We start from the raw sequence: 14,447 nt of genomic DNA on the forward strand, positions 1-14,447 counted from the left end.
GTGCCACAGAGCCTCAGAAACCCACTAATTGCGGGGGACAACTAAAAAAAGAACAGGGACAGGAGTGCGGTCAAAGGGTCATAAGAAGGGAGCCTGACGGGGACACCGAGCAGAGAACCCCGGACAGCGCCCACTGCTCCTCGAAGGCGTCAAGGGAGCCAGCGGACGCCGCCCAGAGGAACTCCGCCCGGAGACGTGAACGGACTAAGGATCGGAAACAAGCCCCACAGTCGCAGGAGTCTCCATTGGCCAACCGCCTCTCCCTGGTCACGTAGATGGCCATTTTTGCCAGGGCGAGGAGGAGGTTGACCAGGAGGTCCCGCGACTTCAGCCTGGATGTGACAGTGTCTATTTTGGAGTCAGGGAGAAGCTCTGCCTGGTGACAGGCCTCTACCACTCCCATCAAAGGCAGAGTAGGGCCAGAGCTCAGAGGTGAGGTCATGTGGGTCCCCACTCAAGCCCTGAATTGCCTAAATGGCCAGAGAGGCAAGTGGGGAATGGAACCAAGGGCCAGAGTCAGGGGAGTTGTCTCAATCTGCCCTACTGTTGGGTGAAGGCATTTGAACCATATGCCTGTGGAAGTCTCGCTCATTAGCTCGCACATTTTTAGCCAGAAGCCTTTACCCTTTCCTCAGTACACCCTCCCCACCTGCTCGCACGCACACACACTTCCTAAGAACAGTGCTAAGAGCCCTAATCACCGTTTGGCACATTAACACCTTTTCTTGATTACTCCTTTCCTGTTAATTGGATCCGTTCTGCATGCCTGTGAGTCTGAGGAGAATTCTGGTCGGTTCCATTCTACGTAGGTTTCCTATACTGTGCTCATCATCGTAGTATCTGATGCCTTCCAGTAGTGCATTAAGCTGTCATGTGTAGTTTGTTCTCTCATCCTCTTCCCAGAGGAAGAAGCATGTGCAGTGGAGTCTCTCTTGTTTTGGCAGTGCATGGCTTTCTTTAAAAATATAAATACACCTGTTGCTATGTGTTTGTATTAGAGAAGGCCAGGTCAAAGAAATGTACCTTGCACTTGGAGCGGAAGGTGGTGAGGTTTGGGATGGTTCGTAGTTCTTGGGGAAGTTCATCCCATAGTCTCGGACCACCCCCGGAGAGGGTTCTGTCTCCTGCACAGACAGAATAATTAATTCTATTAATGAGAGCCCTGTTAAGCTAGAGGAGCGTAGTTGATCCCAGTCTTGATCCTGGAGCTTTAGATGATCTTTTAGTTATCTTGGGCCCAGGCCATGAAGCATTTCAAAGACCAGGCCTGATATCTTAAGGCAGCAGAGCAGGGGGAAGGTGGAGGCCCAATTAGAGCTGCTCCCCTCTGCTGGGAGTGGCAGAGGAAGGCCTAGGCTTCTCCATACCTTTCTCCGCTGTTCTCCTTAGGGATTGCATTCTCCTCAGAAGGGGGATGTCCTTCTGAAAGGATGCCTCCCCTCCCCGCACCCCTGAGCAAGGGTATGAATTCCCCAGATAGAGAAAGATCCTTGTAGCTCCACTTCCCTGGGAAAAGCCACAATTGTCCTCCTCCCTATGTAGGGAAATGCAGTGCGAAGCCATCCCATGTCACTAAGGTCCCACTTATTGTGTGTGAGGTCTGTAGGATAGTCAGAGGCTGGTCAGGCTGATGGAAGGATCTATGGCTACCTAACACTCCCAAAGTTTAGCAGTCATCATTGCGGCCCCTGGAGGTTCATGGCAGCAGTGGGGAGAGAATGTGGGTCCTCTTGCTCCAAAACCAGAGGCACTGACTAATTAATATGAAGAAGATTCTCTGTTAGCTCCTAATGTAGGGCCTGTGCCATATAGATGAGCAGTTCAGAATCCACCCAAAAGAGGAAAAGGGCACATAGGCATTGCACGCACACTCAGATATCTGAAACAATACATGCCCAAGTTCTTTAGCTTGTATTCCTTACAACCATTGGTGAATTTATTGTCAGTAAAAATACAGCAGAGGATGACTTGTTTGTAAAAATAAATATGACAGTAAAACCAGAAAGAGAGAAGAGGAGAAAAAAATGTATCCTGTTGGTGCGTTCTCCTCTGAATTTTCATCAGAAAACTTAATGTAGAGACCGCTATCAGCATGTAACTGTCATCTCTCCTGCATAGGTAATGTGCTCCATGTGCAAAATGGAGCAGGGGAAGGTAAAGGCACGGATGGTGCCATCTGTAAACAGTTACACCACCTTCCACCAGAAACATAGAAGAATGGTTTGAAAACTTTGAAACCTTAAATGTCCAGATTATGGGCTAAATCTTCAGCTAGTGTAAATTAGTGTAGCCCCCTTGACCTCAATGGACCAGTGCTGATTTACACCAGCCAAGGATATGGGCCAGAAGAATATGATTTTTCTTGAAAGCTTATGACTTTTGCACTGATGAAAGGTTCCTGATTTACAACCCTGGAGACTGAATCCTCTGTGGACACTGCAGCTGCCTGGGAATTGCCAGGGCAAGCTTTCCCTGCCAATGTGCCCCAGGGATTAGACAAAGAGGTCACCTCTGAGTATCAGGGGAGATCTGTCTCTAAGGCCCATTTAGCCCCTGGTATCTCCACTGAAGCTGCAACCCAGGATGCTAGTTAGTGCCTCTTTGTGTTGAGTACTGGACAAACACACTATGGTCCCTGCCCTGAAGAACTTACAGTCTAAAGAAGACAGGAGGGATGTGAAGGGTAGGGAGGAGGGAGACAGTTGCAATATTGGTACATCTCAGCCATACCCAGTTGCCTCTCAGCCCATCAGCTACTAGCTGGTGAGTTCTGTATAGGTATCATGGAAGATGATGGTCTTGAGGGGTGATTTGAAGGAGGATGGAGAGCACTGCTCCTGGTTCTCTTTGAAGGATGTGGGAATTGAGATCAGCGCTAGAACTGGGAAAGCCCTGTTAAGCCCTCTTTCCCATTCATTACCCCCTTGCATCTGACTGTTCCCTATTCATGTCATCCTGTTATGACAGCCCTGATTCTGGGAAGGAGTGGGAGAGAGAGAACCAGCTGGGATTAATCCAAGGTTTCCAGGGTGAAAAGGAATCAGAGCCTCTGCCATGCTGGTCTCATTACTACCTGCTAGCCAATGGCCCGTCTGTCCAAGATTCAGGGTGAATCTTCTTTAGGAAACGGTGTTATCTCCCCTACAGTAGCTAACATGTAGTAACTAACATGGGGTAAACTCCTCATGAAGACAAAGTCATTTGTGATTTTGGGGTTGAGGTAGAGACTATGGGGGAACCTAGCATTTACCATGACCTACTAACAGGTATTAAAACTACAAGTGCCTTGTCTACACTCAGATTTTACCACATTAAGTAATGTGGTTAAAAATACACCTTTTTTTCCTGGTGTGGATATGCCTCAAAAGAGCATCCTTAGAAAAGACAAAAATCAAGACTCCCTGAGAGAGAGAGCACAGTGTGTGTGTGTCTTCTCAGTAATAGTCTGAGAACAGTCTTTGTTTGGAGAACAAAGTATCTGTTGAGCTCTGTGCAAGAAGAGACAACTTAAAAATCTAAAGGTGCGGTGGATGGAAAGCAAAAGGCATCACAACTTCATGGTTATGAACATGGAGATGTTGAGCTGTGAGAGCCCCAAACACTTTTGTCAGTACAAAGAGAACCCAGGAATCATGGGCCACCAGTCCCCTCCTCTACCTCCACTCTGCCTTCCTTGTAGAATTCCACTTGGCTGCTCATCTGGGGAAAAGTCTAATGTGTTATTTTTTTATGATCAAGTAAATCTGTCTTTGGGGTTTTATTTCTCTGTTGTCATCCTCATGGTCAGGGCAGATTAGCAGGTTTTTGAGCTGTGGAGGGAATTTTTGTGACTATTTTGCAAGGCTCTGCAAACTATAGAAAAATGGGTCTGGGCCGGAGGGCGGGGAAGAAGAGGAATTGCTTGACTGGGAAATGATTGAACTTGTAGAGCTAGGAAGAAAGAGGGTTTGAGGCTCCATGCCCTTTTCCTTTTAAAGCTGTAAGTGCCATGTGCGTATTTATTCTGATTTGGTAGTGTTTTACACCCACTTTGCACTGGAGTAAATGGTGACACAATGTGCAGGGGATAAAGAATCAGGCCCAGAGAGTTTCGGAGGATAGAAATAAATCAGTGAGATTCACCATTGTCCTGCCAGCCTTGGGGAGAGAGAGGGACTTAGACAAGTGGCTATTCAGCTCCTCCTTATTCTAGCCTCACTGATCCATCACAAAGACTGAACAGAGGCAAAAGCATAGAGACTGCTCTGGTCACAGCAATGCTGCTGTTACAGACCAGGCTCTGCCACTGAGTTTGGGATGAATTGGTAACATTGTGATTGAGAATCCTAGGAGGGACGGTATGGCAAAGACCTATTAGATCAGCGGATTCATGCCTCAGCCAATGCAGGATTGTTCCCTGACCAGGACATGGTGTGGTTGTGGCAGGCAGTAGCATCAGCCGAGAGAGGAGCGGAGCATTGATTAAGAGAGCGAGGGGGGAAGGGAGAGTGTCTTACACACACATTATCCACATGCACACAGCATCAGCATCAACGGCTTCTGCCAGCCAGTACAGCACAGCCAGACTGCAATCACTGCCTCGGTACCTCCAGAGCTGCTCTCCTCCTCCTCCTCCTCCTCCTCCTCCTCTCCCCTGGTCTGTCTTTCTCTTCCTCGCTTACTCTCACTGAGCTCCCCATCAGCCCCTGCAGGACCCGTCCACTCGCCATTTGGGCCCCACCAGCACGGAGACAATGAATTCATGCGGATTATGCATCTGAAGGAATAACAAGCTTCTGAATAGCCACAAGGGGAGGTATCCATGTGTTTGGCAGGGATACAGACGCCTGCTCGCTTGCTCGCTCTCTTTCTCAATCGCTCTTCTCTCCCTTCAGCTGCCTCCTTTCCAGCTATGATCTCCTTTGATTTCCCTGAGCAGCTGCAGTGAACAGGCTCCTTGGTGCAGCCCAGATTCCACAGGATCGCACCTTCCCTCCTAAGATACCTGAGGGGTTAGGATTATTTTTATTTCTCTTCCTCTTTTTCTGGTTTTCCTCCACCTGCCAGTCTCTGTGACTCTCATATCCTTCCGTGCATGCGTCTCCCTCGCTCCCTTCTTCTCATCCAGACAGCGAGAGGTGGAAGGAGGTCCACCCTAGTGCAAGGACCTCTCTTCTTTGCTGCTGGGACCAGCCTTACAGGAGCAGTGTGGACCCAGCCCTGGACACTGACCCTGCCTTCAGGTTTGGATTCTTGTTTCTTTGGTCTGTTTCTTGACATGCTAGTGCTGTGTGTGTGTGTGTGTGTGTGGTGGGGGGAGGTGGAGGAAAGGGGGAGGATCTGATAAGCCTGTGAAAGAGTTGTTTGGGGGAGAATGGTAACTAGGTTTGGTGTATGGACATCACAGTGACAGAGACAGGGTGGGAGTGATGTAGAAATACAAGGGACTGTGTTCAAAAACCCAGTGCATGGGATGGAATGCCTCAGAGGCAGCTGGGAGCATCCTCCCAGGATTCCCGTCATTCACTCCATTTCCTGGGATATTGAGTCCACTGGGAATGCACCTTTCATTACTGCCTCTCACGCTATGGCATCTTTGCTGTCCCTGCTGAGGTCCTTAGCCTGGGAGCAGCAACAGCATCTAGGCTGGCCTGTCCATGTGTCCGTGCTGGGAGTAATGGGCTCCTCTGTTCTTCATAGAGTGGCCCGCTCTGTATCTCAGCCCTGACTATGATGGACCTGAAAGTGGACGAGGAGGAAGTGGAGAATGGCCATCCAGTCAGTATCCAGGCCTTTGCCAGTAGCTCCACTCTGCATGGCCTGTCCCACATCATCTCCTATGAGAGGTTCTCCTTCAAGCGCATCATCTGGACTCTCTGCTTCCTGGGCTCTGTGGCCCTGTTGGCCTATGTCTGCACGGAGAGGATCCAATACTACTTCCTCTACCCTCATGTCACCAAGCTGGATGAAGTGGCCACAACCAGGTTGACCTTCCCTGCTGTCACTTTCTGCAACCTCAATGAATTCCGCTTCAGCCGTGTAACAAAGAATGACCTGTACCATGCTGGGGAGCTCCTTGCTCTGCTCAATAACAGGTGGGTCCAGGGAAGCCAAGCCCTGAGGGTGCTGCATGAACTCAGCACTGCTGATCTAGATGGGACAGTACAGCATCATGCGTCTGAATGTGCTGACATCTTTGTGCACACAACCAACAGGGCATTGTGTGCGCATCTGCACCTAGGTGTTTGACAGACACAATACTCTGGCACTAGAGATACGTCCGTGCACCTGCATAAGCTACACATGGCTCCATGTACCATGTGGACCTGCACACACTGCATGTGCACATCCCTGCATACGTTCATGGAGATATGATGCTCCAATATTCAGGCCTAATTTAGTCCCATATGCTACATCTAAAGCAGTTCCCTCTGCAGTGCATGCCTGTCTGCTCCTGAATGCCTAAGATAACATCCATATCCTGATCACGTTCATGCCCACCCCACCACTGGTACTTGGGAAAATGGCACTTTCCCATGGGGAAAAAAGAACTGCCACCTGTGTGAGTGGCTGGGGAGGGGACGTGGGCACACCAACGTGGGCAGCCTCAGCAGCCCTGTGCTATGACTGCTATAATAGGGACTTATTTTGTGTGTATGCAAGTGAAAGATGAGATGATGGGTGAGTGCAGCCCTGGCATGGATGGGCACAACTCCAATGAAGTCAACAGCCACAGATGAATTTGGCCTGGGGTCCTCCTGGTATCTGCCAACAAAGGAAAAGACTGAGAGCAGGGGCCCAAAGTGATCCTGTTAACACACTGCTCCTCAGGATGAGGCTCAGATGCTAGAGCTACCCTGGGTGCTTGGCTGGTAGACCTGGTGGGTATGTTAGGGGAGGGTGTGGCATGGATTGCTTTCCTGCACCCCACACCCCACATGGATGGTCAGTTGCAGGAAAGCAAAACAGCTCTGCACATATTGACAAGTCTCTTTGTCCACAGGATGAGTGGCATGTGCAGGCAGATCCAAGGCACCACAAGGAGATGGCAGGAGAGATGGCAATAGTGTTTTTATCTATACTTTAGGGAGATGTAAACTCCCTTGGCCAGCTGGGGATGGGACAGTGGGGAAGTGGCCATTATATAATGCCTGGACGCCCACACTGTGTAGGAAAGGACTCCCATAGATGCTTCTGCCAAACATTAGTATGGGACCCAAGAGCTTTTATGCACTTTCCCCATATTAACATTCAGTCCATGTGCCAGTGGATTTTCCCCATGTTGGTACAGAGCCCATGGGTCACTATCAATTCTTCCCATAATGCATTTGCTTTCCACTTCCAGGCTTGTCAGTGTTATCCAGCATCTGTGCTGTGTTGGTGGCAGCTCCATGCCCAGTCCCCAGCCTTTGTCAGTGACAATTCTTGGCCATTCTAAACTGGCAGCAGCCCCTGCTCTTTGAATGATCTGACTGCTGTTGTAACTGCTCTCTGTAATATGCCTGAGCGCATGAAAACTAATGATCCCTGTGCACATGTCACTGCAGAATGTGACAGGCACTGGGGGGTGGGGTGTGCACACGGGTGCAGCATTGCCTTCTGTTGGATAGAATCAGAACTGCTCAGCTGTGTGTCGTAGGCCCTGTACTGCTAAGAGCTGATATCATGGGCCTTCACTTTTGGAGTAATACCCTGGCTATTGCTGTGAAGATCCTTGTGGCCACTATGTGCAGCATAGGCACAAACATGACACCCTAAGAGTTTGTCTGCACGGTGTGACAAAGTGCTCTACAGGGGTGTGATTTGTAGAGCACTGCAATGTGTTGTGCTCCAACTGCTCTGTGTAGACCCTGCTAGCGCACTCTGAAAGGTTCATGTTAGTGTGCCAGCAGGATCTACATGGGGCAGTTAGAGTACAACATGTTAGAGCTCTCTCCAAACAATAGCTCTGTAGAGCACTTTGCTGCACTGTGTAGACAAGCCCAAAGTGGCTGCAGATTTTATCCGATCCGTTGTGTGAATCCTCAGTCAGTGTTCAAGCAGATCCTAGTACATGCAAATAAATGCCCCATCCTCAGGGCCGGCTCCAGCTTTTTTGCCGCCCCAAGTGGTGAAGTGAGGAAAAAAAAAGATAAAGCTGACCTGTGGCACTTCGGTGGCAGCTCAATCATGCCGCTCCATTTGGCAGCGGCAATTCGGCGGCAGTCCTTCACTCCCTCTCTTCCTCTTTGGCGGCATTTCAGCAGCAGCTCAAAGAGGAAGAGAGAGACTGAGGGACCCGCCGCCGAATTGCTGCCGAAGACCTGGACATGCCACCCCTTTCCATTGGCTGCCCCAAGCACCTGCTTCCTTTGCTGGTGCCTGGAGCTGGCCCTGCCCATTCTGCTCCCACTACAGTCAACAGGGAAACTCACACTGACATAAAAATGCGAGCAGGATCTGGACCCAAGGCAACAGGGGAAAGACATTTTCATCTACTGAATAAAAGAGAGGCTGTGCGATTAGGATGAGTAAGTGAATGAGTTATAAGAGGGGAAGGAAGGGGGCATGGAGACACACACAGGCTGCACCTTAAAGTAGGTTGGCAAAACCTGTTTTGCCTGCAGCTGTATCAGCACCTCCTTCCAGCCAGTCAGATCGCACAAGCTAAGCCAGGTTGGACTGGCTCACTCCAGAACTCCAGGGAGAGGTGCTGGTGATTCAATAGAGGGCAGCCTTCCCTCTGAGTTAGTATTGAGCCGGTGCCCCAGTATAGTCTTAGAAGGATGTTGTGCTGTCTTGCTCGGATTACATGAAAAGATCCCATGCTGGTGGTTGTCAGAGCTGTGGTTAAACCTGTGCCCTGGGCATTTACGTTTCTGATAGTTACGTTCAGCATCCCTATTTCTTTCTCCACAACCTCCCTTCTCAGTCAGCTGTAGTTTTCTTCCTCATTTCCTGTCCTAGCCTTTTGTTTAGCAAGGCTGTTGTTAGGCAGCTGTCATGCTGCCCCAAAGGTGCAACATGAGAACGTAAGAATGGCCATGCTGGGTCAGACCAGTGGTCCATCTAGTCCAGTGTTATGGCTTCCTATGACGAAATGCAGATTGGCTGCGTATCAGTGGTGAATGATTGACCTCTGCTTATCCTTGTTCATCATCATCATCATCATCGTGTTTCTATTCCACCCCAGCACCCATGCTGCCAGCATCCCCAGCACCTTCAGCTATCACCAGCACCCACCATCCCCTCCTCACAGGCAGCCACCAGAGCTGGCACGTCTTGTGCAGCTCCATGGCCTGCCAAAAGGGACCACTGTGAGCATCTAGTCTCACCTCACCTCTTTTAGAAAACATCCAGACTTGATTTAAACACTGCCAGTGATGGACAATCCACTATGGCCCTTGGTAAGCCCTTCCCATGGCTGATCTCTATTTGGGGCAAGGTGCGTTGTCATTTGCTGAAATTTATGGTTCTATGGAAATTATTTGCAAATATGCAATTCATGTGATTAAATAATGTTCTTAAAAGGTCACGCATGGAGCAGCACAAAACTTGGCATTTGTGCCTAGGCCCTGTGCTATATTGTAGCCATGGGGACAGAGGCATATTTCAGTGCTGAAGGTTCCCGGGTGCTGTGTTGTTCTACAGCAGAGGGGACACAGTCTTGTGCCAGTACTGGAGGTGCCTGGATGCTGGGCATTGGTGCTGTACAACAAGGTTACATTCTATCCTTCAATTATAGACATCCCACGTAAGTTAGTGGGCCAGCTCTGCTATCAGTGACATTGGTGTCAATGTGGAAATAACTCCTTTGAAGTAATCGGTGACATTAAGAGCAGAGATTAGCTTGGTGGGAGTTGCACCTGTATATGCGAGGACAGGACTCTCTCCAACAAGGATTAAGAAGTCTCTCTGCCCTGTTTCCACAGGTATGAGATCCCAGACACCCAGATGGCCGATGAGAAGCAGCTGGAGATCCTACAAGATAAGGCCAACTTCCGAAACTTCAAGCCAAAGCCCTTCAACATGCTGGAGTTTTATGATCGGGCTGGCCATGATATCCGGGAGATGCTGCTGTCCTGCTTCTTCCGTGGAGCGGTATGCAACCCAGAGGACTTCAAAGTGGTAAGTGCTGTGGGCTTCCTCTACTCCTAATCCTTTGGAATAATGCTGTGCCTAGAGCAATCTGGATCATGCCACTGCTTTTCTGATCTAGATTTGTATCCTGAGATGAGGGTGTCTTGTGAATTTACACCATGTGTAGGATCTGTGGCTGGCATTGCTGTGAGCACAACAGGAATTGATGTGGGACATTATGGGGGTGGCCCATGGTGGGTGCTGCTCGTGGGCACCCTCTGTAAACATTACTTCGACTCTCCGTGGTGAACCTTTCTGTGGCCACCTTCTAGGATGGGAATTACTGTGGATATGGTATAGTCTTGTGTCCAGGGTGGATATGTCTGTGATGGTGACATGCTGGAGGGGGGACTTGAAAAAGACACAGAGAGAATGTTTCTGTCAGTGGCTATTCAGACTCTCTTATGTCTCTGAATAGCACAGCCTTTGCCTTTGACAAGAACTGGCTTGCACCAAATAGCAGGTATTTCAAAAGGAGGGGGGACTTTTCAAGAGAGGATACACTTGAATCTGCATCCATCCATGCTCTTTGTGGACATTGTGTAGCCTTTGCCAGATAATTCTGTGGCACTTCTGTAGATATTTCTGTAATTGAACAGGGAATGTGATTCAGAGGGATTGAGGTGGGCACACCATAATCATGTATATATATATAATGGCAAATTTTCCAGCCCTTAGTGGGCAGGTCCTGGAGGTGGGCAAATCCTGGTGGTAACTGATGGCTCAAGTGTTTACTGAGCAAAGTGGATATGCTGTGCTGCAGGAGCCAGAGTGGTTGGTACAGAGACTGCAATGATTCTGGAGTGGTAAGGTGTGCATGTGGTCGGGGGCTCTCATTCAGCAGAATGACATATCAAAGAATCATAGAAATGTAGGGTTGGAAGGGACCACAAGAGGTCATCTGGTTCATCCCCCTGCACTGAGACCAGACCAAGGATACCTAGACCATCCCTGTCAAGTGATTGTCTAACCTGTCCTTAAAACCTCCAGTGATGGGGATCATGTCAACTACAGATGTGGCAGGAACCATTGGTAGTATGAGGAGGGAAATTATGTGAAGCCAACTTGGATCTCCCAGGTTTCTGTGTGTTTGAATTGCCATGCCCAAGAAAGGAGGGAGCTGCCAGCTATATATATGATATTTGCCTGCCTGTAGCCACCTCCCTCTCTCTCTACCACTCCATCTTCTAAAATGTGCAGCAGTGAAATAGTTAATACTGACATTATTAAAGACCCATCATTAGGGTTTAGTGCTAACAACTCAGTGAAATTAATGGGGGACCAGTGCACTGTTTCAGGCTCTGTCCAGACCTAGGTTACACTTGGGTCACATTTGGGATATTTTCTCAGGGCCGCCCGGGGGGAGGCAAGTGGGGCAATTTGCCCCGGGCCCCGCGAGCCCTGGCCCGGCAGTGGTCCAGGTCTTCGGCGGCATTTCAGCGGTGGGGGGCCCTTCAGTGCTGCCAAAGACGCGGAGCAACTGAAGGCCCCCCTGCCGCCGAAATGCAGCCGAAGACCCAGACCAAATGCCAGGAGAGACTTTCTGTTGAAAACTTCCCAAGATAAATGTCACATCTTTTGGATGTCCATCCAAACTGAATGGAGGCGCCTAGGGTTTACTTGCTGCTTAACCACTGCCTGGCTGAGGAACTTAGCAGCAGATGGTGAGGAACTGAGAACTTAACACAGCCCCTGGTCTGGAGAAGGTGTTAGAGCCAACAGGCAGCAGAATTGAAAGGCCTCTGTCTCAGAAGTCAAGTGCTGGGGGTTAGTGCCAGCTCTGTGGGACCTGATGGTGCTCCTTGCTCTGAGTGACAAATTTCAGATCATGCCTGGTTCTTTGTACTCTTTATATTTAATCTCTCTCTCAATCTGTGTGTCTCTCTCCTGCTCTATCTTTTTTTTATCTCTCTCTCCATTTATCAGTTTTTCTTTAGTCTAGATTCTTTCTCTCTAGCACTACATTTTAGAATTCTGGTTGCCAGTACATCCATGGCAAGTGAACTATCCAGTGTGTCCTCTGCACCATTTCCCCTTTGCAAGAGCAGCCTTCGGGACAGTCTCAGAAAGTGTCTGCCTGAGGAGCGCGGACTCTCATGGAGTAAGAGGAAATCCCTCTCCCCAGATCTCAGCCCCCTGCCCTCTATTTTGAGCCTCTTTTCCATGGAGCAGCACTGTAATGAGATGTCACCAGTAGAAAATCTGGGGAGAGTGAGCGAGACAAATGACAAGACTGAGAAACATAAATAGACACACAGACATTCCATGTATCAGTGGAATATAATTTTCAGTCACTCACTCGAGCTTTGTCATCTCCCTCTGTACTGTGCAGTGTTTGTTTCATGCTGACACATAGATCCGAAACACAATAGAGTCTCTATGATGGGTGTCTCTCCCTCTCTCTTAGGTGCAGCTGTAAATTATACAATACTAGAACTTTGAAAGTTGGCTAATAAGTTCAGTGGAGAGAGCTGGCACTTTTTTTGTTTGAGAACAGGCTCAATTGTGGTGCTGATAATGGAACATGGTCCTACTTCTCTGGCTTTATGGTTTTGGAAGAAACACAAATCCAGGCTAGGTTCCCCCACCCACCTCCAAAGAAGTCAGCCACCTCTCATGCTAGAATTCTCCACAAGCTGAGCAGGGTTGGGCCTGGGTTGGTATTTGGTTGGTAAATCTCTGATGTTGCAGAAGGTGCTGTTTATGACATTATAGGTGGCACTCTTGCTTCTTGAGTCTGTACCAAGTGGGGAGAGGGAATCTTCGGGAGGACTACATCGAGAGTAATGAGATGAGGTGCTGCTGTCTCAGAAGGCTGAGGTACTGATGGTTATTGTTATTAGAGGTCCCATGACACTTAGCTCAAGTGCTGGTGTCCAGGTCACATTGCAGCCCAAGTTATTCCATTGTGCCTCATTACATTCCCTCTAGAGTTCCAGTTGGATACAAGATTGCTCTTCATTAACTGCCATGTTGTTTCATTTGTTAAACAGTAGCTATGTTCCACCCCAGAGATGGCTGCATTTCAGTGTGGGGGTGAAACCGTCTCTATATTCCTCTTTCCTTCCTTGTGGGGATATTGTGAGAATTAATTCATGTTTATAAAGAACCTCACGTTCTCAGATGACAGGAACAACAGAAGTGGAAAGTGGTGGTTGCTGCAGCATCAGTCTTGCACTGTTGGGTCCTCAGACACAGGCCATGGGTTGCAGTCTGTACAGTGTGACCTGAGCAGTACTTACACCAGTGAGCAGCTCAGACATTCACTCAGCTGAGTGCGGTTCTTCACGTGTTTCTGGTACACCCACGGTAGTGTCATCTGTAGATGGAGCAGAGAACTCCAGGCTCTGTCAACTAACCTTATTTTGACACTGGGCAACTTTCTTCCCTTGCCTGTGCCTCAGTTTCTCCATCTATGAACTGGGGATAATTCACATTTACCCACATCATATGAGGAGGATGGTTATAAAACGTAATTCATTCAAGTGTGTTGTGAACACCTAACTCTTATATGTATGTTAAGGGTTTTGAGACCCTCAATGAAAGGTGCTTATTTAAGTACAAACTATTCTGTTTTTGCAGTTGATGACAGCAATAAGTACTCCAAGCTGAGCATTTCCAAATGACTTAAGGAACCTCAGCTCCACGTCTCCATCAGTTTGGGCTTACTGATTGGATTTCCCAGAAGTAGGCAGTACAAGCTGCCTCTGACTGACCGTTTCTCAGCAGGATGAATTGGACTGATGGTAGCATTGAGGTGCTGGCCTTTGAGCCATCCTGCACATTTGTTTTTAGCTGATAGTGGATTTCACAAATATGCAAGGAGGTTTTTGTAGCCAATGCTAAGTCAATAGTCCCTGTTATGGGGGTTGCAGCAGGAGTGATGATAAATCACGATGGGAGTTGTGTGTTCGGGGCTGAATGGAACAGTATCTCAGTGTCAGTGCTTGCTGATTGGACAGTGTATATCAAAAGAGAGGATAACTGCAGCTATTTTTTTAATCAGTAATTTTGAACAGTGTGATGAATTAGGTAGTTTGCATGGGCAGCACTGCCCTCCTGTGGATGGAATCAGAGCTGCTGCACTGTGTGTCCTAGGCCCTGTATTGCTAACAGCTAATGGAGATTCCCTGTTTGGAACAGGAGGATCTGAGCCTATCTGTGAAAGGTCTAAGCTGCTCAATGTAACACTGGATTAGTCCATTCTCTTTATGAGGGTTCTGCTCTAGAATATAGACTGTTTTGCATCTCATACTTGGGACGAAGAACAACCAGAATATATCAGTGGCTGTTTCATTATTACCTCCTGGATTATTTCTTGTGAGCAGGTTGATATGATTTAGTGGATT

At 48.5% G+C, this 14,447-nt stretch overlaps 1 protein-coding gene across 1 annotated transcript in view; it reads left to right on the forward strand.

The window, feature by feature from the left end:
- The first annotated feature begins 3,821 nt into the window (after positions 1-3,821).
- Positions 3,822-14,447, forward strand: part of ASIC1 (acid sensing ion channel subunit 1) — a 99,196-nt gene continuing 88,570 nt past the window's right edge. The window contains exons 1-4 of the mRNA XM_044994803.1: positions 3,822-4,991; positions 5,108-5,222; positions 5,680-6,074; positions 9,891-10,086. Of these exons, the coding sequence (XP_044850738.1) occupies positions 5,710-6,074; positions 9,891-10,086 (561 nt within the window). The 5' untranslated portion in view covers positions 3,822-4,991; positions 5,108-5,222; positions 5,680-5,709. The remainder of the gene's footprint in view (positions 4,992-5,107; positions 5,223-5,679; positions 6,075-9,890; positions 10,087-14,447) is intronic.

Source organism: Mauremys mutica, chromosome 20 (genome assembly GCF_020497125.1).
Source record: "Mauremys mutica isolate MM-2020 ecotype Southern chromosome 20, ASM2049712v1, whole genome shotgun sequence".
In the NCBI taxonomy this organism is placed as follows: Eukaryota; Metazoa; Chordata; order Testudines; family Geoemydidae; genus Mauremys; species Mauremys mutica.